This window comes from Phyllostomus hastatus, unplaced genomic scaffold (assembly GCF_019186645.2).
Source record: "Phyllostomus hastatus isolate PE091 unplaced genomic scaffold, TTU_PhHast_1.1 phas_scaffold_501, whole genome shotgun sequence".
NCBI lineage: Eukaryota > Metazoa > Chordata > Mammalia > Chiroptera > Phyllostomidae > Phyllostomus > Phyllostomus hastatus.
Genome location: NW_025334033.1, coordinates 22141073 through 22166459, shown reverse-complemented (window position 1 = coordinate 22166459; position 25387 = coordinate 22141073). Strand labels below are relative to the sequence as shown.

General features: G+C 33.9%; 1 protein-coding gene across 8 annotated transcripts in view; it reads right to left on the bottom strand.

The window, feature by feature from the left end:
• TCF12 (transcription factor 12) overlaps window positions 1–25387 on the bottom strand; it is a 368629-nt gene that overhangs the window by 44793 nt on the left and 298449 nt on the right. For 5 of the 8 annotated variants that reach the window (XM_045822244.1, XM_045822243.1, XM_045822246.1 and 2 more), the window contains one exon: window positions 700–805. In XM_045822244.1, coding sequence (XP_045678200.1) covers window positions 700–805 — 106 coding nt within the window. Of the gene's footprint in view, window positions 1–699; window positions 806–11764; window positions 11955–25387 lie in introns of those variants that run through there. The other 3 variants (XM_045822248.1, XM_045822250.1, XM_045822249.1) reach the window with 3 other exon arrangements.

The following is a 25387-nucleotide window of genomic DNA, read 5'->3' as shown; positions in this document are numbered from 1 at the left end:
AAAAGTCCTTAACCTAGAACAATGTACATGATATCAAATATTCTGAAACGGTGGAATAAAGTGTCTAATAGTAACCCTAAGTAGTTGATCATGACTATATTAGAGTCAGCCTTCAAATGAAATGTGTTAGCAATGACTTCACTCACCAACGTAAAGTCAAGGAACCACTTATGCAGTAATTTACTGCCTTTGTAGTACATGCTTCCTGTAGTCCAAAACCACAGGACACCAAATTAAAAAGATTTGCTAGACATGAATTAAAGGAAATGCAACACTTTTTCTATCTTAACAAGTCATATTCTGTCCTATGAGATTCACTCTTTATTTATATTACAATTCTAGGAATGATATAAATCTGTAATTTAACTAAGAAACTAGAGTTGTTAATATTGTTCATAAATTTAATTATAAAATAAGAAATAGCACCTCTATTCATTTTTCTCAATTGAAGTCTGTTATACATTCAATGAATACTAGATGGGCACTCCCATGGTTTTGTGGATAGTTCAACAATGCAGTCAGCAATAAATCACACTAGAGAACTCTAAAAGTAAATTTTAATTTACATTAGCCAAAAATACCTAGATAAATATGTCTGGATTTCTATAAAGTTATTCTTTTCCCTAACAACTTTAAAATTTTAGCTAACATACAATAGATAACTTTTGTAGTATTTGATAACTACCTGGCAGTACATACCTTGCATAAAGAAAGTGCTAGCAAACATACTGGTTGGTGGCTTAGGAGATGGATAACTAGGAGATTCCCGGTTGAAATCATCTGAATTTGGGGATGGTGCATATACCTTAAAATTAAATAGGAAATTTAATTAAAATATAAATTACTATATTACTTATGTAAAATGAGTGCTATATTATAAAGTGCTAAAAAATGGCTTACCAGTCTCTCTGAAGGCTTACCAGAAATCCACATAAATAATGTCTAATTTGGTTACTATCAGGGGTATCCAACCCATACCCCAAGATGGTTATGAATGCAGCCCAACACAAAATTGTAAATTTACTTAAAACCTTTTTTTTGCTCATCAGTTTTCACTAGTGTTTGTATTTAATGTGTGGCCCCAGGTAACTCTTCTTCCAGGGTGGCCCAAAGATGCCAAAAGGTTGGACACCCTGATTCTACAAGTTTGTTTTTAGCTGATTACTAGAGAAAAATACTACTCCAAATGTACAGTGGGGCAAAAGTAGGTTTACAGCTGCTCATATGAAAAATAACACATAATTAATAAATAATAATACAAGAATAAATTGTTTCCTACCCAGAACTGTAAACGTATGTTTTCTCCCACCTTGTATTCCTGCAATGCATTTTGTGTGACAATTATACCCTGTAGTTGAATAAAGTCATAAGTGTTGACTTTGCTTACAAAACACAAATCCATATAGGTTCATGATTCAAAATGTGATGGTGGAAACCAATGCCTTTTGAATATAGCATGAAATAAAATTTAGATGAAATCATAAAATTCATTCTTTTCACTGTTACAAGAGTTATAGGAAATCAAAATATGTTAGATTAAATGTTACTATGCTTTGTTACTATTTAAAACATCTCATTTAATTTGTTAGAGCACTGCTAATTTCCTTTGGCCCACCTCTGCTTCAGATAAGTATAAACATTCTGAAGTAGAAAATGGACAACACTGGCATTTCTCTGGAAAACTAAAAGGGAAACCATATAACTTTAATAATCAAAACATGATCAAAGCATTTTCATGATGACTACTGAAACCAAGAAGAAAAATAAATAACATTTAAGGTAAAGCATGGTCTGTAAAAATAAATCAGGAGTCAGGAAGAATGGGAATGTGTCTATTATGAACAATGTATGAAACATATTTCTTTCCTTAGTCTGGTAAAGATACATACATTAAATTTCATGTCAAAATAAAAATCCTAAGTGTTCACTTAAGTGGCAGAAAGTGATTACCTTACTAAAATTATAGGAGTATGTGCAAAAAACCTTATTTTTTTTGCATAAGCATAAAAATTTCTGGAATTACATACAAGAAACCTAATGATTATACATCTGGACTCAGAACTGGGAAGGAGGATATTTACTTTAGGCCCTTCTACATAATTTGATATTTTTACCCTGAACACGTATTTCTGTGCACTAATAAAAAAGTTGAGAAAGCACACACTATGATTACAATGGGAACCAAATTTTTTGTTTGTATAAGCTGTCATTTATATTCATTTAGTCTTTCTTTGAGGCATTAACTAACGGTAAAGACTGCTGGCAAATTTAATACTCCAGACTCAACTTCCTCCTCCGTAAGATGGTGCTACAGTACCTACATCAGGGCGTTGATGAGAAGATCAGACAAGATAACACATGTAAAATGTTTAGCATAGTAACCACTCACCAAGTATTATCTAATAGTATTATCTTTCTATCATTCTTATAGGAGCAGTTATACTGTTGTTCACTCCTCAAATACTGTTTCTTACAGTAGTCTGATGTGATCCTACAAAAAAATTCATTCTAAATAAAAGGATAAACAGTCCATTTTTACTCATCTTGCTAGTTGTGCTGATACTTGCACAAAGGGGTGTCTTTTTAATGGATTGGTAATTCAGGTTAGTTTCCTATCTTTCACATCCCAAAGGTAAGAAACACACACCTCCTGGCTGGCGTAGCTCAGTGGATTGAGCGCGGGCTGCGAATCAAAGTGTTACAGGTTTGATTCCCAGCCAGGGTACATGCCTGGGTTGCAGGCCATGACCCCCAGCAACCGCACATTGATGTTTCTCTCTCTCTCTCTCTCTCCCTCCCTCCCCTCTAAAAATAAATAAAATCTTAACACACACACACACACACACACACACACACCTGTGATACCTGAGAAGTTTGGGCCAAGATACAGTGCTATGAATTATCCAGAAGGATCCTAGATAGAGGTATATGTTGGAATATGTTAGATAAAATGTTTCTTTTCATTATGTATATTAAACAGATTTTTCCAGCTTAGTGTTATTACATGAAAATAGTGTTAGAATGAAATAACTGGGCATATACAAATGTGTTTGGAATATATTACATAGGCTGATAGGCAAGGAAAAGTTTTCAGGGAAGGAATTTTGCATTTTTTTCTCTTAATCAAATTTCAGTGCCTAAATTTAGCCACAGATATAGATGTCCTCTGTTCCCTTTACATATTTTCCCAAACTAGGCTGAAACCATAAACAACAAAAAAAGTAAAGTAAATCCACAGACACAGCAAGAAAATACAGTAAGAATAAAAATTAGAAAACAGCACTAGAATATTTTTCTTTTGTCGCATGTACTTATTTACTATACATATCACCACTGATCTGAATGTATGAAATATAAAATTCTCGAATTCCATCCAGGTTATAGACTGAAACAGCATGTAAGTCTCCCACTGATAATTATGAAAAAACTCCAGTTTTGATGTCACTTCACAAAAAACCCACATAATTTACCAGTTTAAATTTATATATAATTTATCAACATATTTCTTTATCCTCATTCCCATTCAATTCACACTGTACTACAAACAGAATATGCTGACACTGGAAAAAAATGTTAAATGTTTGCAGTTACAAAAGCAAATAAGATAAATCCCACTTTACTGATTTACAAATTGCTGTCAAATAAAAACTACGCTGATCAGATAGAGAGCTGTTAAGGAAAGCAAGAAAAACCAAAATAAGCCACAAAGGAGAAGAGATTGGTCTACTCTTATAAAAATTTTGAAACTATACAGAGAAAATAAAATGGACTCATTTTAGAGGTAAAGTTATTTTTAATGTTAGTTTTTATAAATAGACTTTGAAAAGTTAAATGGAATTTTGAAGGACAGATCTTATAAATTAAAATGGTTAAAACTAAAATACTATAAGTTTATCATTTATTTACTAACATAAGTACAAAGTTTGTATTTTAATAAAAATGTTTTGAAAAACATGGTTCTCATAGAGGCCCATCTAACAGCATAACAGCATATCTAAGACAGCCAAAGAACTTTACTTTTGGTATCTTAACCATAGCTTGCAAAAACATACATGCAATGTTATGAAGCAGCAGTTGTGCCAGTCTCGATTTTTCAGATCAAAGAGTTCTTGCGGCAAAGCACAACTGATGTGGTCTCAAAGACTTTATTAACTCCAGATGTAGGGAAATAGTCAGCCAATTCCACAAAAAGAGCAAGTCTCTTTTAGTTACAATCAGTACTGGCCACAAATGAAAACCAGACTGCTTATGTCATCTGATCACCTGCACAGAGATGCCAGTTTTTTCCTAGTTAATGATCTAATCGTATGTTTTAATCTTAAGTATGATTTTCTATCACAACAAACAATCTCGAAATTAAGAGAAAAAACATGTATGCTTTAAGATAATTAAAATCTACCAGGAGTCAAACTAAAAAGAAATAGAAAAAAGTACAATTAATTTAAGATGTCCTATTAAAATGTGGTGGATGCTCAGAAATTGTCTTTAGAATTCTAGTTCCATTTAAGAATATCAGGCTCACAGTAGCTATTATGGGACAGTCTTTCTTCTTTGCCAAGCACTTTATATTTTCTCTTTCAAGAATGGCTATGAGAGAAATTTTCCTGGTGAATAGAACCACCGCATTTATTCTGACATGAACAAATAAATATATAACTGAAAATCTAACTGTCTCTTTTTCACTGTTAAGTCTGGTTGAAAAAAACAAAAACAAAAACAAATCCATACCAATATATCTAATGTCCTCATCCCGCCCACCCAAATGGACTTTTTGAGTGTTAGAGTTCTCCAGGGATGAATATTTATAATTATTGTGATTACATAATTATCCTGGGATGTTTTAGCTCATACAACCAATAGGAGTCAAGTTAGAAAAAAAAAAAGATTCCCTTTTTCCTGTTTGGATGGTTCAGTTTAGTCATTTTTTTTTTTTTTGATAACCTCAAATTCAGGGCAATCCACTCTCTGTTGAGCTCTAGCTGTGTACTGTGCTCTTGATTTCAGTGCATCCTTCACATAATATCAGAAACATCTATGCAAGGCAAGCAGGCAAAAAGATTTTCTGATACTGAGAAAAAATGCAAAGTAAAAGCTTTTGCTAAAAAGAGATTTTCTTTTTATATTGTCACACCCAGTGATGAGTTAAAAGACAATGTCACTCCTCATGCTTTTTAAAACAGTTTTATAGGTTGGGTGGTGACTGATATTTTTAAACATCCCAAATGATGGGATGAATTGGGAATTTTCTTAACATGAGAATAGCTGTATATCCTATATGAGATATCTTCCACAGAAAATGGAAGGAATGCTTTAGATGAGCACTGTGCAGTAGAGGTTTCTGTGATGATGGGAATGAATGCTCTATGCCTGTGCTGTACAATACAGTAGCCACTAGTTACATGTGACTATTAAACACTTGAAATGTGGATAATACAGCTGAGGAAATACATTTTTAATTTTAATTAATTTAAATAATCATACGTGACGAGTGTTTACTATAAAAGAATACAGGTTTAGATTACTCTTCCCTACTACCAGTTTAAATACAGTCTTATAAGCTCGAAGGCCTAACAAGACCATAATCAGCTTAAACTCAAACATTTTAAGAACACCTTTAACTAATTTGGAAAGATAGAGAAGCTTATCCATTTTTCTGAACATGTTCTAACAGAAATTATTATCAAAACTTCAATATGTTTAAGTTCTATTTGTTCTTTTGTAAAGATGGCTTGAATAGTTCTCTTTTAAGTTCTAATGTGTTAAATATCATTAAATGCTTTAATACATGCTGATGCTGACATCCAATATGTAAAAAAGTTTATGCTAATAACAGTAATCACCTTCGGCACAATCTTTTTCAACCTAGCAAAATAATAACAAAATCACTTGGCTAATTTACCCTACCATTAATAATTTTAAAATAAAAATATAAAATCATATTGAGGAACATCCACTTAATTTGTCCTACATTTTATATAACTATATTTTGTATTAAACAATACAAAATTTTACAGGCTGATACTTAAAACCTGAAAAAAAAGTCTAGGTCACTGGAAAAACAGAAAACCCAACTCAGGTCAAATCTTACCTTGAAATATTGTAATTAAACCTCTGGGCCAATAATTTAAAAAATGTGCACATTTCAGAATTAACACTTAAAAACTAAGAAAAAACTAAGTAATTATTGTATGATTGATGCTTTAGTTATTGCTGATTAACCTACCCAAGTTCCACACACAGTAACACATGTAAACAACAGCTTCCTGAATTTTATGAAACTTGAATTTAGTAAAAAGAAGCTGTTTGAAAAAAAGAGTACATAAAAAAGTTTTGCAATAATTATACTCACTCAGATAAGAGTGCTAGATAGATGTTAGAGGAAGTTAAAGAAATTTCCTAAAAGTGATTTCCTATTGATTTTTGTGATCACTTTGGATCCTTTATTTCCTATGAATACTGATCTTATGCATACACACAGATAAAAAGCATCTTTAATCTAAATGGCAAAATTTTAAAGTTTCTGAAATTTAGGTCTTCCCACTTTCCTTGTTCCTTCTCTAATCTAAATTAAAACAAACATAACCCCAAAGAAAAAGTTATTAAAGACATTTAAATAAACCTATGATTTAAGAATTTAAAGAATTCCTAATTTAAGAATTCCCCAATATTTAATATACAAATGACAGATTTGATAATTATCAATGCTCTATTATTTTAATATTAAATAAAAATTTTCCTCCATAAAACACAATCTACGACCATAGTTTTAATAGTAATTCCAAGCCTGAGGGAGAAAATATTTGGATAGCTCCAGCACTAAATACCACAAGAACTGAAACCATGAGGTGTTATAAAACAAAATGTCTGAAGTACAGGGACTAACTCAGTATGCACAAGCTATCTCTATAGAAGATTATTTTCATCTAATTAGCCCACTAAAAACTCTATGACAATTTCTGTAAAAGGTACATATATATGTTTATATTTTCAACAGTTTCAAAACTAAAAGGAACATTATCTTTTCCCAAGAATTTCCAGAGACATATTTAGAGACATATTTAAAATAAAGTAGTATGTCCTTTCTAACAATAGTAAGAAAAAAGAATTTCAGGTTCTGGTACAAAGTTGCTTAAAATCAATGACTACTTCTGCTGTCTAACAAGCGTAATTGACTATTACTGGTTTTCAACTGAGAAACACTTCTTAGGTTAAGTTAAGCACATTTTTAGTAACCTTAAGTTAACAGCACTGGGCATATTCCATCAGCTCTTTATTGTAACTGCTATCATAACCACAAATTTCTTCCTGTGAGGTAAACTATGGAATATTTAAGAGATTGGGTTTAAAATTTGTATATCAGGATTAAATACACTGAACAAATCCATGAGCATCACTTCTTAGTTACCCACATTTTAAGGAAATTTAGATCCACCAGTACAGCACCTGATCCCTTTCTTTAACAAGTTCATTAATTAGTGGAAAGGGACATAAATTTCTTTCTAAAACATTAATAAAGCTACCAGTGAGTGACAACATACTCTCCTGGCAGGGACTATAGTTTTACCTCCCTGGTATTTGTGCTCACTTGAATCAAGAGGAAAAAATACCTTCTTGAATTCATATCTGGAATTATAGTCTTATATTTTTGGTAAAGGGAAAAACAATCAAAGTATTTAAGCTAAAGTCCTTGTCACTCAATATCTTTAGCATTCTGTCTTCAGAAAATTATTAAATGACTTCATGTTTTCCTCATCATACGCATTAGATTTAACTCCATTGGGCTCACAGACAGCCTGGAAATTTGAATTAATAAAATTGTTTTTTCTTTCCTCTCTCATGTTAATTAGCAACAAATCCCCAAAGAAACAGAAATGTAGTTGTATACACTCTCACCTAGGTTTCTGTGCTTTTATTACTGAAAATGTTTATTTGAAAAATAAGTCTTGGAAATACTTACAATGCAATTTTAGCTACTTGAAACACTACTTCTCGAAAATATGAATTACGTGGGCAGGCAGGTGCCAAAACTATGGCTAAACCAATTTCCAGTGCTGAGTTCTATTAGAAGAAAATACCTCCTAGTCTGATGTCCTGAGTGTTTAAACATATCTAGGATAGTCTTAAGTTCTTCATCTTAAGTAAAAATAAAAATTTCCTTGACTGACTACCTTAATTAGCATTCAGAAAATTGGTAGTTTTGATCACATATGAAAAATATATTTATTTTTAGGAATGGCCTAGTGTTTTCCTCAGTTACATTTTATTTCCATTTTAGTATGTTTTGATACAAATAGTAAGGATAAGTGAAGTCTGGCCCTTTGCTATGGAGACTACTTGTTCCTGGATGATATAAAAGAGAAAACCTGCTGTTGGGAGAGAGATCTGTGTTCACTTCTCGCTTAAGCACTTACTAATTGGGTGGGGATTGAGCAAGTTTCTTAACTTTCCTGAACCTCACTTCTCTTATTCATAAAAGGTTAGAAGCAGATAAATGACAGTGTAAGTGCAAGAATTAAATGAGGTAAACATAAAGTCCCCAGCATAACTCCTGACACAGAGTAGGCCTTATAATCATGTTTGTTCCTGTCTCATCTTTCCCAGATTCCATACAAAGAAGCTCAATATTCAAAATGTGTTTTTAAGCTTGAGTTTTAAAGTTGGATTTCTGTGTTGTCTCTAATAAGAAAAAAAATAATCCCCTGATACAATTAAAAGAACATCATGTCCATACTTGCTGCAATTTTTATACCTGAAATACTTCGTAGTATCTTCAGTTTAAGGCCTAGAAAATGGAGGCTGATCAAATCAGAGGAAGGCTGAAACTCCACTCCTCAAGGTGAAGAACACAGGAGGAATCCTCTCCTCCCAAAACTTTCCTTCCTGTACTTCTAAGACATTCTAACTTTCTGCATAAAGGACATAGTTTAGTCATGTCAATGAGAATACTGAATGCAGGGTAAATTCTTTATTTATAAGGAACTTCAGAAACCCATTATTCCTTGCTATTTCTAATTTTTATTCCATTTTTTAAATCTTAAAAAATAGGTAATATTTAAATGGTTTGAGTCTTCTGTCATAAACACATATTACTATCTTACAGCATGGCACAGAATACAGCTAAAGTTATGTATGATACAGAACATTAATTAACCCTTTCACTTTTCAAATAGTGGGGAAAAAAGGGTTAACATTTTTGGATTTTCTCTTCTGCGTGTTAAGTGTCTAAGCCTGTTATATTCCAATAATAAAATATGGCCACATAATCTTAAATAATAACATATGAAAAAGCTCTTCTCTGATTAGGAAAAACTTCCTACAGTTTTTCATTCTTATTATTAAAATAGCCAAAACATAGTCAAAATATATAGAGTCAACCTGGAAATTTAAAAATAAAAACAAAAAAGAGGGGGGAGCATTTTGTTTAAGACCAGTACCACTTAGGAGTTCTTGCTCTCTCATAGTACCTGTGAGGGGATCAAAAAAATAAAATCAATGTGAACTTACTAGCATTTCAAAATATTAATCTGCCCTATCACCTTAAAATAAATTGATAAAATGAGATCAAAAAGGGAGCTTAAATTTAACATTCACTATGAGAATTATATAAAAATTCCATGACTCAAATGGAGAACTGTACTTCACTTAGAGTCCAGAAATATTAATTTAAAGTGATAGTTGTTATTAGAAAGCATCAACGGGTAGATATTTCCTAATATATACTAAGACTGAGGCATTTACATAGTCTTTGGATAATGTAACTACATACCACATGATTTCCTTATTGAAGAGAATAATAGTAAAAAACTAGATAGCAGTGGTAAAAATACAATATACATAAGGAAATACATATAAAACCAGGGCCTTATGCTATAGAAGACTAAGACAATAAATATATCATCTCTTTATGCATTTTTCAGGAACATAAGTCACCTCTGACCTATATCAGGCACAGGCTATCAATTTTCAGGCTACACTTCTCTACCGTACCAGCTCTGTCATCTACACTAAGCCTGGAAATACTTAATACGATCAAAGCTGTTGCCCACCCCCCACACCCTTGCAATGTAGAACAAAGAAAAATGTTGTAATAGAGTGATCTGTGCTCTTGAAAGAATAAAACCTTAACTTAATTTGAGTTATAGTCTCTTTGCTTCAGGGGTCCTGTATAATTAATTTTACTGAACACACACACATACCACCTTTAAACAGACTATTTTACTTAAAATTGGACATAAAAATATTTTCACATTTGAAAGACAGGAAGAGAAAACTGCATATAGATCAAGTAATTTCACTTATATTAACCCATCTAAATCTCCTTCTCACATTCTAATAAAGCTCTACTTTTACAGGCAGTGTGAACATATACTTTTTAATGAGTTTAAGGATAGTTCGGCTTGATTATCACATATTAAGAAATCTTAACCAAAAGTTAACAGCCAAATGCTAACAGTCCAAGGAGGCCTTACCAAAGCAATCGGAGAATGAAGAAGTGCTTTCATTAGTTCTCATGTACCCTCATACCCTCCTTAGAAACATCCAGAGTGGGACAAAAGTATGCTTAAAGCTGTGAGTATGCAAAAGTTTATTCCTGCATTATTATTTATTAATTATTGTATTAATCTACTTTTGCCCTACCATGTATGCTACTTTAAAAACATTCAAGTGGTAAGAAGGGTAGACACAAATGTATCTGGATTTTATACCTATTTTAGGAAATATGATTAAATTTTCTTTATAACTTCAAACATTAATATTAAAAATGCTTTCACTCCTTACCCCCCACCCCTCAAAAACCACTAAGTAAATAATAAAACACCCGAGGGAAAGCTTTCTTGGGGAATGATTGAGAAGAAAAATACCGAATTTCTGACATAAACCCAAGATTGTTATTCATCAGTATAACATTTTTATAATATTTAACAAATATCTTACAAAGATAACTCCCTCCTATTCTCCTTTCTCCTTCTCTCCAGAGAAGTTCACTTTCTTTTTAGAATATACAAAATCTTTGACTTAAAGGTATTTTTGCAGAAACACACTAAATAATTAAAACTAAGTAATGAAAGTAGAAAAGTCTTACTAAGCAACACAGAAAGGTATTATTTTAAAACATCTAATCATGTGCTGTAAATTGATCAGAAATACATTCTTTAGGAAATGTATAACTACATTCTTTGAAAAATACTGATTTATTTTATTAATCTGTACAGGGTCAAAATTCTAGTTTGATTGGAAACAGATGGTATACCAGTAAAGTCAGGCTCTGGACCTGAAACTCCAAACAGGAAATACGGCCCTCACTAGCTGACTGCTTCCCTAATCATTCCCAGAGCTTCATTCTTGTTATTTTTATGAATATCCAATATGACTTTCATCTTCGCCTTCATCTAAAAAGCATGATATAATCCTCTCATACTATATATGTGCATGTACTTCATATATAGATTATATATTTGCAAACAATAAAGCATTAAAACAAAGGTACTTTCAAGCTCACTGCTAGTAACCGGGCATTAAAAATAACAACTCACAAATTCAAGTTTATTTTCTATACTATTTTAAAAATAAAAGTCAACAACTGTTGACAAACTGTGTTGAAGACACAACTTTACTGACACTACTTACAAAGAAATACACAATCTAAATCACAGAAAATGATCAAATAAAACCTCACAGGTTTTAGTAAAAAGCAATTTAATCTACATTGCTTTTCATTAAACAAACCAGTCAGAAGCCAAATGAACAAAGAAAAAAGACTTACCGTTTTCCCATTGTAGTAATACATCAAAGAATTGCTGCCCATTCCAGGAACAGGATAAGCACAATACATGTTGATATTGAAAATGTTACTGTTTGCAGCTAATGCACACAGCTTCTCTCCAAGACAGACATCCACACAGCCAGAGATAGTCTTCAGCACTATGCATCCACACATGGATCTACTCAAAAGGAACTTATGCAAAACAGGACTGAACCAACTCACAGAGCAGAGAGGGAGGGTTTATGCTGTAAGTAACCTCTTTCAATTTCTTTTAAGTCCTTGCATTGTGGAAGATGCGAATTAGGCAAACTTCAAGGTATTAAAAAATAGAAGTCACTTAAACATGCTAAATAATAAAAAATAAATATCCCAAAGGAATTATTATTTTTGTCACATATATAAGATTACCTATTTCAAAGAAAGGCAAACTGAGAGATCTGCTAATCTGTTTTTAGTTTTAATTAAATTACAGCACTTGTGGCCGGGAAACCTAGCTTGCCACACCTCTAGCAACACTGCCATCTGGCATGGTCTAAAGTTGCTTCCAACTTTGATAAACACAAGATCAAGCAATCAGGAATTGGAAACACTGGATCATGTGTAACAAGAAGGATCTGGGCATTTAAGCCTTGTACAAAATCACTTCCTGGAGAAAGAGAACCTGTCATGTAAGTATCTCTTAACTAGTTGGAATAAAAAATGATTTTTTAAATTATAAAAATCGTATTAAAAAAAGGAACACATTTCATGAAAATGTTTAGTCCAAAAAACAGATGTTTAGTTATAAATCTCCTTAAATTCCTTATTCATAACATCAATATGGACTATATTCTTCTAGAACATCTAACATATATTAAGCAACTCAGTAATTAAATAGAAAAAACAAACAAGGTTTTATATTCCCTTATAAAAAAGTATGAAAAGCCAGTATGTATAACAGTCAAAAGGTACTGGCTGGCTGATAACCTAAAAAAGGTTTTCTCTCTCTAAATTCATTATTGTTTAAAAGGAATATTTTATATATTCATATTTTGATGTTAATGCTTAAATTTCTCAAAAAGGAAAAATAATCAGTGTGGGAACCTGACAGATTTTAGACATGCATTATATTTAAAAGTCAAAGGGTTTTAGACATTGTCTGCAAATATATATTTCTCATATGCAAAAACATTGTTATTTAAAAAAATTTCAATTTTTTTGATGTGGACAAAAAAATAGAATAGTAACTTTTCTTTGATGTACCCCCATCAAAACCTCTCTGTACTATCTCTTCTCCCTGTGCCTTGTTAGGTTCTAACAGAAGTGTGTTAATCAGAGGACAGCTCACGGGCAGCAAAAAGGGGCACATTACTTTTTTTTTTTTTTAAGATACCTTTGATGAAACAGAACTCCTCTTAGGGATTTTCTGTAAGGGATCTCCCCCTCATTCTTATGAAACATATTGGTCAAGTTATAGTAATAAAACGAAATCAGACAATAAGGCCAGCTAACTTCACAATGTTTTAAAAGCTGATGCTATCAGAATAACAATAAAATCTCCCCACACTCTCCAGATATAGAAAAGGCTAAGCAGCAGCTGCAAAAGAACATCACTGTACAGCAGACTATTAAAATGCCAGTCTGCAAAGTGGTTTGTAACTTCCTCCCTCCTGAGAGACCACAAAGACCCATTTCAATCCTTAGAGAACTGTGTAAAAAGCTTTGATTTACAATTAACAATGCCATGTCTTAAAACCATTCAAGTAAATTTTAGTCATAGACACCGTCTTTCTCTAACAGAACATCTACTCTTAAAAAAAAAAGAACAAAAATGAAAATCAACCATCTGAAATGACATTTCCTTTTTCTCCCAATGATTAAAAAAATTAAAAAAATCTTACTTTGAATAGAAATTGAGTTAGGATGGGGGATGGGAGAGCCACAAAACACTGACAATACTTCAAAAATTTCTTCCTACAATCATTATTCCAAACTGAGAAAATTTTTATATATTGGTTCAAACACCCCCCCCCCCCCGCCCCCCAAAACCCCTACAGTAGTTAGGCTCATTTCTCTGGAGTGTGCCAGAAAAGTGAGAGAGTGCACAATGTTGTCTGATAAAACAAAAGCATAATTAAACTCCAACTATGCAATCTTGGCTATTTAAAAGAACAATAAAATTTTTAGTATTTCATCATTAGTTATTTATTGTAGAGGCAACTATATTATTCTGAAAGGAATAATCAAATATTTAAGTAAAAAAGAAATTCAGAGTAAAGTCAAACAGCATAATCTTTTACTGTTCTAAAGCACTTTATTAAGCAACAAAGTAAGATCTGCTGTTAAACCTGAATGTGAAGTACAGTAGTTTTTAAACAGAGTTGAATAAGTAATTGAAAGCTTTTGTTTCTACTCTCCATTCCTCCTCTCAAAAACAGATACAAAATCCATACTTGTGTATTTAAGACCCCTCTCCTCCAATACATAGTACATTCACTAGGTATACACAGCTTACTAAGAGTGTATCTAGAAAGGGGGTGGTGGTGGTTATATATATATGAGACATTAAACTCATTCCTCAAAAATAGAACAGTAATCACCGAAAAACTGGTGTTAATCTAAATAAAATGTTTTCATATTCTACTTGCACATTATAGTAAGGCCTTTTAAGTTTACTGCTTCAAAATATTATCTTTTTGAAGTTGCCTTATCCAAAAGAAACTAAAACTGGTTGGTGCAGACAGTCGTTTAATCACAATTACAAATTACCTTTTATAATATAGTCTTTTTTTCTCTTCCTCAAGAATATTTTTTGAAAAAATTTAATTTAATCTATGTAACAGCTGCAGCACAATTTTTTTTTTCTCAAGGAGAATCATATTACAGGAAAAATGCATACAGATGGATCAAATGTTGCTCTAGTCAAGGCAGTTGTTTAATCTTTGCCTTTTTTTTTTAAAAGGAACATGTCAAGGGTTAATCCTGTGACTCCATCTGACAAAATTAGTCAGCTGGAGACAGGGCCACTTTTTAAACCTGACTTCAGACAGACAGACATGTACTCTGTACAGGAGCTCTGAACTGTCATGCATTCTCTATCCTGAATTGATTGTTTCCACCCACAATTCTACATAATCATTTGTGTTATTCTGAAATTATGTGATCTAACTCAATAGTCACATTACCTAGTCCAAAACCTACACCCCCCAATTTCATAGCCGAACAGACATACTATAAACATGGGCAGTGTGATTAATAAAAATGTCAAGAGACCCTGGAAAAAAATATGACTTAGAGCCACATATCTTTTATTAGGAAAATGATTCCCGGTTTGAGGATTATTGCATTTCACCGATTTTCAAATGCACTTACCCTCCTTCAATGGTTCAGAGGATGTGATGTTTATTCCCATTCTAACAGTCAACAGGCACAGACCTAAGCTAGACAAGAAAATGCTATAAAGTGCTTTTCCTAAGCAATTTACCTTCTTTAGTAAAGATTTAGAAAAGATGTTTTCAAAAAGGTAGGGACTTTCTAGCTACTTCAGCTTACATTCCAGGTCCCCATTCAAAAATTTCCCTTTTCCTTATTTTTCTGTTGATTCAGAAGTTGGCAGATTGTCCTTGGGGAGCTATGCACTATTTTTTTGGATTAACCATGAAGCATTTTAATCTATTTTAGTATCTTTTCTTTATCCCTGATATTTGGATCACTGTAACTCTCATACTTGTTTTTAAAAGCTGTCCTTAAAACAAGAATATTTCCATGGTTACCTAAAACTTTAAAAGTTTTCAAAAATTTTTTAATTTAACTGAATTACATACCTTGAATTAATTAATTAATGCCAGTAAGTGGTTAATCTATGTATATATTCTATAAAAAAGCAGGCAACATTATGGTATCCCAAAAGGCCTGAAGATCTGATTGGAGGAAAAAAAAAAATCTAAACCTTGCTTATAGATTTCCTCATGGAAAGTTTCAACATTAATTATAAGTGCATCAATTCATGAATCAATTCAAAAGAAGACCTGAAGTGTGATAAAAGAAGCCAAACAAAGTTCACATGTGAATAATTCCACAAAGGAACTCTGTATTTTCCTAAAGTGTGAAATTCAGTAAATAGTAAATGATTGGCTACAAAAGAGGTAGAGGCAAGGACAGGTTTAAGAGGATGGCAAGTGAAAAAACAAGTGGGCAGATTCAAAGCAAAAGACCCTTCTCAATGCCTCCTCTTATTTAGCTTGTAGAGAGATGACTTGTGAGTGCATGCTGTCTCCTAAATGTGCAGCAGTTAGTTATTTAGCCTAACTAAATCAGACACCAAAATTCCAGGTTTTATATCTACAAAAAATCGCAGACTTTTCTAGTATATGTTGCTTTGTAAAAAAAAAAAAGTAATTCCTAATTGTTCATAAAGTTGGTCTTCTGGTCTTTTTTCAATATTCTCACAATTTAGAAAATTTACTTTCACAAAAAAAGAAAATAAGAATATAAAATTCTGGTGAAATAATGCATCTCTTTGAAACCAATAAAATAACATTCAATGCATATTATTTAAAGATGTTATTGACCTGAAATTATACATTACACCTTCTAATTCAACAATATCACTCATCTTGCTGATACAAAACAATCAGTAAAAAGGTTTCTGAATACTGTCTTTCCATTGTATGAAAATATTAAAGGTCAAAGACCTGATTTTGTGACCTTTATTCAGGCGATACTCTGAAAAAAAGTGTTCCAATTATGCCGTCTTTGTGAGTACCTAAATCTTAGTCAAACCAATCATCAGAGTTATACTGAATGATAGATTGGTCTGAGTACTGGTATACAACTTATTTCGATATTGGTTAAAAATGAGGAGCATAAGACTTCTGGCCAAGATGGGAGGCATAGGTAGATACACTTTGCCTCCTCCCACAACCAAAAGAAGGTCAACAAACTTAAAAACAAACAATAACCAGAAATGCCAGAAAGTCAAATTGTATGGAAGTCCGACAACCAAGGAGTTAAAGAAGAAACATTCATCCAGACTGGTGGGGGAGGGTGAAGATGAGCTGCGGGGGCAGAGAGGGCTCATGGCAAGGCAGCGGCTGGACAACTTGGCAGGTGAGGAGGCAGCTGGTGGACCAGGCAGTCCCACATTTGCATGCAGATAAAACAGGAGGAACAACTGGGAAGCAAGACAGACTAAGCAACCCAGGGTTCCAGTACAGGGACATAGAGCCTCAAAACCTCTGGCTATAAAAAACCTGTTGGGTTGTGGTGGCAGGGGAAACTTCCAGCCTCATGGGAGAGTTCACTGGAGAGACTCACAGGGTCCTAAAACGTATACAAACCCACCCACCAGGGAATCAGCACCAGAAAGGCCCAATTTGCTCGTGGGTAGTGGGGGAAATGACTGAAAAGCAGGGAGGCCAAGCAAGCGGCATTGTTCCCCTCTCTGACCCCTCCCCCACAGACAATGGCACAATGCAGCCACATGGGTATCCCCACCCTGGCGAATACCTAAGGCTCTGCCCCCTTATAACATAACAGCTGCACCAGACAAAAAAAAAATATATGGTTCTAATGAAAGAACAGATGAAAGCTCCAAAAATAGAACTTAGTGATGAAAAGATAGCCAACCTATCAGATGCACAGTTCAAAACACTGGAAATGAGGATGCTCACAGAATTGGTTGAGTATGGTCACAAAACAGAGGGAAAGTAAAGGCTATACAAAGTAAAATAAAGCAAAATATACAGGGAGCCAACAGTGATGGGAAGGAAACCGGGACTCAAATCAACGGTTTGGAGCAGAAGGAAGAAATAAACATTCAACCAGAACAGAATGAAGAAACAATTAAAAAAAATGAGGAGAGGCTTAGAAAGCTCTGGGACTACTTTCAGTGCTCCAACATCCAAATCATAGGGGTTCCAGAAAGAGAAGAGGAAGAGCAAGAAATCCAAAACTTATTTGAAAGAATAATGAAGGAGAACTTCCCAATCTAGCAAAGGAAACAGACTTCTAGGAAGTACAGAAAGCCTAGAGTGTCCCAAAGAAGTTGGACCCAAGGAGGAACACACCAAGACACATCATAATTACATTAACCAAGAGTAAAGATAAGGAGAGAATCTTAAAAGCAGCAAGAGAAAAGCAGACAGTTACCTACAAAGCAGCTCCCATAAGATCATCACCTGATTTCTCAAAAGAAACCTGGAAAGCAAGAAGAGTGGGGAAAGAAGTATTTGAAGTCATGAAAGGCAGGGACCTACATCCAAGATTACTCTATCCAGCAAAGCTATCATTTAGAATGGAAGGACAGATAAAGTACTTCCCCGATAAGGTCAAGTTAAAGGAGTTCACCATCACCAGTCCTTATTATGTGAAATGTTAAAGGGACTTATCTAAGAAAAAGAAGAAGATCAAAACTACAAACAGTGAAATGACAACAAACTTGCAACTACCAACAACTGAACCTAAGAAAAAACAAACAAACAAAAAAACTAAGCAAACAACTAGGACAGGAATAGAACCACAGAAAGGGAGATCACATGGAGGGTTATCAGTGGAGAGGGGGTAGAGAGAGAATGGGGGAAAAGGTATAGGGAATAAGCATAATTGGTAGGTACAAAATAGACAGGGGGAGGTTAAGAATAGTATGGGAAGTGGAGAAGCCAAAGAACTTACATGTACGACCCATGGAGATGAACTAAGGGGTGGGAATGCTGGTGGGAAGGGGGATGCAGGGTGGAGGGGACTAAAGAGGAGAAAAAAAGTGGGACAACTGTAATCAATTTTATAATCAATAAAATATATTAAAAAAAAGGAATGAGGAACATCAATGTACACATAACATACACTTCTCAGTGCAAAAGAAAAATACATGCTAAAGTTCACAAATCACAACACCAGTCTCAAACACAGAACATCAGATTTCTCATTATCTGTTTACAAAAATCTCTAACTTGAGTTTAGAAATGCTTGATGATTAACAAATTAGAAAACACCTATCTGCATAGCCAGTGGAAACTATAAGCTACATAAATTGCATTTATAGGGCAAGATAATACTTGCTTATCTTCCTTTTGACAACCATATAACTATAAAGAGGATGTGTAAAACAGCTATACCTCCTGGAGGAGAAAGCAAATAAATCTCTTTCTGGGGTAAATAAATAGCATCCCTGTGACATCAACACTAACAGGATTGACAGATCACACAAAACTTCTAAAAGGCAACCATTAGACAACACTTCAAATGAGAGAGAACTGTAATTCCTGAGAATATGTAAAACCTGAAGCAAACTGCATGTTTTCTTTGAAATATTAATAATGGGGGGTATCCTTTTTCCCTAGTAATTCCTGCATCTCTTGGCTGTCCCTTTCATTTCCCACATGAATTGCAGTTTGTCACGTCTAATTTACCACTTGAAATAACATGGTAAGAGAATCATTATGTTGCAACTTGATAATTTTCCTGCAGATGGCTCTATAATCACAGGACTACCTAATGGTGTCCTAATGGTGTGTATGAAAGTAAAACAACAATAACAACAACAACAACAACAACAACAACAACAACAAAACAACATCAAAGAGGATGCCCAGGTTTTAAAATTCCTCAGTAAAAGAGCTTCCAAGACCAGACAAAGCTTTTCACTCTTGACTTTATTAGGCATCCTACAAACAAAAGAAAACTGTAAGCAAACAAGTCTATTTTTAAAAATCATCTGCAGTAGGTAGACAATTTGGTCTTGGGTTGAATTAGTTCTCCACTAAGGAAAGCTCGACCCATCTTTTTGTTTCTTTTTCTGACCTGTGCATATTATTTTCCTCTGAGCTGGAAAGAGCCAGATCTTTTCAATTTATGAGAAATAAAGCAGCACCAAGATATTCTATTCTATTTTAAAATTATTAAAAAAAAAACCACACACAGAACATCTGAATCTTAGCCCAGAGCCATGTCAAGAATCTGTAATCTGAAGAGCTAAAAAACATCATTTCTGGCCCCCAATCTGTGTTTTGTTTCAGTAAAAATTCTTACAGAGGCATTTTTTAAATACTTTATACCTCTCGTTAATTAAATAATGAGAATCTACTTAATTATCCTCATATTTTTAACAATCAAGTAACAAAGCACAGTTTAGCTATATTCAATGGAAGAAATAAATCATGCAGTTTCTGAATTTACAAAAAGAACTACAGTATCTTAAAAAGTATGGTTTCTTACTACTAATTCTAGTGGCCACTCTCAACAAAAGTCAAATATTTCATTGTGAAAACACATCTAAGGGAGGGTATAATAGGCAGGGAGGAGATGAGAGATGGTGTCAGTTCAATATAAAACAAGGCAAAACAAAGTTTGACTAGTGTTTGGTATGCTTCACTAATAAAGACAATATACCACCTCAACAATAAGTGTCACCTCCCAGATATATTGGGAAACAGACTCATATCTCTGAAAAAACTAATCTACTTGTTCTATGTTTCTATAACACATATACACACAGTAGGGCATAAGTATTCTTCATACCACTCAGTACTCTGTAGCATAAGATAGGCTGTTCAGGTTCCAGACATTGTGATGTCATACTATATGAAGAAAAAGAGCACTGCACATGGAGTCAGGAGATAGGAACCCAGGTTTTAGTTGCACCTCTTAGGAGATATGAGAGTTTAGGCTAGGTCTTGAATTTCCCTGAGTCTAAGTAAGTATCCATTTCTGCAAAATGTAGCACTAAACTAGGCCAAAGACTTCCTAATCATTTCACCATCAGTAAAACCTTTTATCATCTACTCAGCCCTAAAATACTGAATTAATTCTAATATGAGAAATTTGTTGTTTTAACTAGCATGGATAATTTTATTTCAGTAAACTACACAATTTATTAGGTATTCTGAAATATTTTACATCTCGTTAGATTACTATTTTTGAAAACCCAGGCTGTGACTTACTGGTATAGATAGTACTTAGTGTGCACACCAGTCTTAAACTATACTTTTACAATCATCTATGCAAGTGGCACAATTAAAAGCCTAAAGCCTCACATGAAAGGCTGACACAAAAGGGAATCCAAACACATAACTGCAACTTCTCAGTTCTAAGAGTCCAAATGCTTTATATGCTAATAACATTTATGCTAGCAAATGAAGTATTTTATAAGGTGTTAGTAATATACTTTCATTACCTAATTTATATTTTTATTTAAAACAAACATCTTTTTAAAAAGCTTTCTCGTGTCTCAAACAAAATAGCAGGGGGAAAAAGAGAAAGAGAGGGAGAGAAAGTTTGACATCTTACCAGTAGGTAACAACACTTACGGAACTTTTCACTGTTCAATTAGTTTCATAACAATTTTTGTTTCTCACTAATGTGCAATTTGATCTACAAATCAAACATTTTATGTTTAACATAGTATCATCTGGAAAATGAAAAATTTTTGGCCATGCCCTTCAAATAAACATGTGAGCAACTACAGAGATGATCATGCTTTTAATCATTTGTTATACTTTTAGCAAGCAACAAGAAGTTAAGGAGTCAATAGGGAGCTCATCTTCATTAAGTAGAGTATGGCTCCTGCACTACTTTGTAGTAAAGAAGCTGGTCCTACATGTTTGTGTTTAGGCTGGAGAATTTAGTAAATCAGTAAAAGAGATGGTTAAGCAGATTATAAACAAAGGTGGCTGTAATGAATACATACGCTGGAAAGTTTACAGGTTACAATACGATAGGCAAGCGTGAAAAGCAGATATCTTTACAGGTATGTGATCTTAACACCTGTTGCCCTAACACTGGTTGTTGCAGACTTAAATGACTGATCTATAAAAAAAAGTTCAGACTGTGTTACTACTCTTAAAACTAAAGCAAAGATCATTTGAATGTAAGAACAGTTATCAAATGATAAAACCTCACGTAGAAAACCAAATGTAGGTCTTCCTAAATTCTTCTTTTTTTAAAAAATTTTATTTATTCACTTCAGAGGAGTAGAGGAAAGGGGGGAGGAGAGAAACATCAAGTTGTTGTTCCACTTATTTATGCATTCATTGGTTGATTCTTCTGTGTGCCCTGACTGGGGATGGAATCCACAACCTTGGCATATTGGGATGATGCTCTAACTAACTGAGCTACCCGGCCAGGGCGGTCTTCCTAAATTCCAATGTATATATCTGAGAGTGAGACTATTACCAATGTAAATGAAAGAATTTCAGTGATCTTTTTTTTTTTGCCCTCACCAAAAGATGTTTATTATTTTTAGAGAGAAAAAGGCAGACAGAGACAGAGACAATGAGACTGGGGCGGGGGCGCGGGATATGAATGTGAGAAAGAAACATCAATCGCTGTCTCCTGACTGTGCTGGAAATGGGGACTGAACATGCAACCTTTTTGGTGTATGCGATGACACTACAACCAACCAAGCCAGAGAGAATTTCAGTGGTTTTTGCCACTGAAAAGATTTTCACTTTTCTGATGAAAAATTGGAGCTTTTTCCTTCCTAAAATGCTTTTACAAAGTTTAAGCGTGTTAAATGTTTTATAAAATAGGTGGTTAATGTATATTGTAGTTCTCCCTGAATGATGCTGATTTTAGATAATCCAATACCTTCTCTGAGTCAACTGAGCCATGACTTGTATTGTTAACCACTTGAGTTTATTTATTCAACAAATATTCACTGAACATCTATTATGCAACTAGGAGCTACAAATAAAGCAACATAAAATCCCTGCCTTACCAAGTTTCTCCTGGGTGAGACAAAGAATGAACTAATTATAGTATATCAGATGGTAATAAGTGTTACAGAGAAAAATATAGTAGGGAGAAGGCAGTGTTGGGGACATCGGTGACATTTCATATAGAATGGTCAGAAAAGATTCCCAGTAAGAGAAAAGTATGTGCGAAAACTAGCTATGTGGATACTAAGGGAGGTGTACTCTGACAGAGAAGAGTAAATACAAAGACCCTGAGGCAGGAGAGTGCTGTCTTTAAATAGCAATAAAAATGGCAGTGTGGCCAGAGGGGTAAATTAGTGGAAGATATAATCTGTGAAGTAACAGAGGAGATGGTTAAGAAGGATTTTGAAAGCCACTTAAAGAATTTTGGGATTACAATAACAGATGCTACTGGAGGATTTTGAACAGTTGAATGGAATCACCTGATTTATGATTTTAAAAGCATCTTCCTCTGTTAAAAAAAGAAAAGACTGAAGGAAAACTGGGAGAACAGTTGGGAAGATTTTGCCATAATTCAGGAACAAGATAATGGTGGCTTGCACAGGGATAATAGCGATGGGTAGTTGACAACCTATCAAATTCTTGAAGATAATTTTAGTAAGAGAAATTCAGTATGGGAAGAAAACTACTGTTTCACTTTGAAACTATAACTCTTTCTTTTTCCCTTTAGGGAAAGTATTCCTGTTAGTGGTTTTCCATACCCTTTCATGTTGATACAGAGAGACTGATCAGATCACTGGGGAGAAATAGGGAGGGGCCATAGGAAGAGTTTGCCAAGGCAATAGAAGGCGGACTAGGGCAGGATTGGCTAAGAAGCTGAATGCCTCTAGAGCACAAGGAAATAAAATGAGGGTGGGTTCTCTGGCTCCTGGGCTGGTTCTGCCTGTTTCCCAGGCTCTTCTACCTCAAGGATACCTAGATGATCATGCTGCAGCTACCTGCATTTCCTAACAGACATTATTTTGTATGGGAAGGAACTCTGGGCACAGCCTAGGACCAGGCTGGCCAGGGTAAGGGCGACAGGTTTATCCTTTGGGTGTTCTACAGGGAACAGGCTCTGAGGCAGACGCTTGCCATTCTTCCAAAATTGTGTAGCTTTTGTATCTTACGTTGTTTGTAAACTAACCCTATAGCAATAACAAAAAACAGGGGGAATGACAGGAAAACTCAGGTGTTAAGGGTTTAGCATTAATTGATAGGTTTATGTGATTAAAGCTGTGACTCGATAGGCTTAAGTGATTGCTTTTGTATAAAGACCCCTTTCCTTTATCACTAAATCTCAGCCTCTAGAATTTTGCCTAGAGGGTGGTGGCAGGCAGTGGGACCCCAATTGCCATTTGATAACAATGTGAGATCACGTTATTTTTATCTCTCTCAGTAACTAGGTCAACTAAGTGCACTATAGAGTAGTAGCTGGATTACCTACAATTTACCATTTTTTTGCAAACTTACTCCTATTATTATATATGATTAGAAGTTAACTGCATATGTGAGGGGGAAAATCAAATCATTCAGCTTCTTATACAAAGAAAGCAAGTTAACATATTCTTGATGATTTAAACAGCCAGAGTAGGAAGAAGCTGAAAGTACAGCATGAAGCAAGAAGTCATTAACAGATGATGTTCCCTATTATAGAAAACATAAAATAATAGCCTCATAGTATCTATTTTTATTCTTTTTAATTCAAAAAGCAGATTCTGGATATGCCAGAGGGCAACAATTACACAACATAAAAATATTTAATGGTTACTTCTTTCCAAAGGTCAAAGTTCTCTTTGGACTATACATATCTTGAAGACAGGGTACAGGGTCCATGCTTTAAATCCCTAAAGCCTAAAAGAGTTATTTATTCATAGGGAGCATTAATATATATTCACTGACTTTGAAAAAATGGATTCGCATTTTTCTCATTGGAAATCTACTAAATGGAGCCACTTTAGTAGCAAAGTGTTTCCAATTCTCACATTATTTTTTGAAACTTATAAATATCTTTGACATTGGAAAAGATACTGATAACTTGATTTCAGATAATATCATGTTTATACTTCAAAAAATGATCAAACATATGTTAGGAAACAAATTTTATTACTTAAGTATTAATCATTTTTTTAAAAGATTTTTACTTATTCATTTTCAGAGAGGGAGGGGAAAGAAGACGGAGACAGAGAGAAGGATCAATTGGTTGCCTCTTGCTCACCCCAACCTGGGGACCTGGCCTGCAACCCAGGCCTGTGCTCTGACTGGGAACTAAACCAGTAACCTTTTGGCTCACAGGCAAGCGCTCAATCCACTGACCCACACCAGCCAGGGCAAATATTAATTATTTTTTAATACTAGCCATTTTTTAATATTTTAGCTTTAATAAAGCTAAAGAGGGTACTAAATAAGAACCATTAAGTATTCACTTAAATTTATAGAGAAAAGGTGAATTTTCTATTCATGGAGTGAATATTCTCCTAAGTTTTATATGAAGCTTTTATGTTTAGAGAAAGACATGACACATATTTCAACAGAATCTGTTTCACAAACATACTTGGGATGGAACTGATTCTCAAGCTACTAGGAACTTTTAGCATTGGGTTCTATGAGAAATAATAGTCAAGCTGTTTTAATCAAAGTCAAATTATTTAAATAATGTATGCCCTGGGACTAGCAGTGTTTTTAAAATGCTTAAAAGACTAAACTATGAATTTTATCTACATAGCATATATTACAGTCCTAAAAATTCATTATTATACAAGTACAATAAATGACTTTTCAAAGTAAAATTATTACTGGTTAAACAAAGGGAGTATCAGTGATGGCATATTTAATGTCAAAAAATTACTCAGGATGTGAATGCCTTCCCTAACTTTGAATTAAATCCTAAACCCCAAACATCCACAGTGATAAAATTTTTTTCTCGTCAAAATGCAAAGAGTATAGGGTTTGA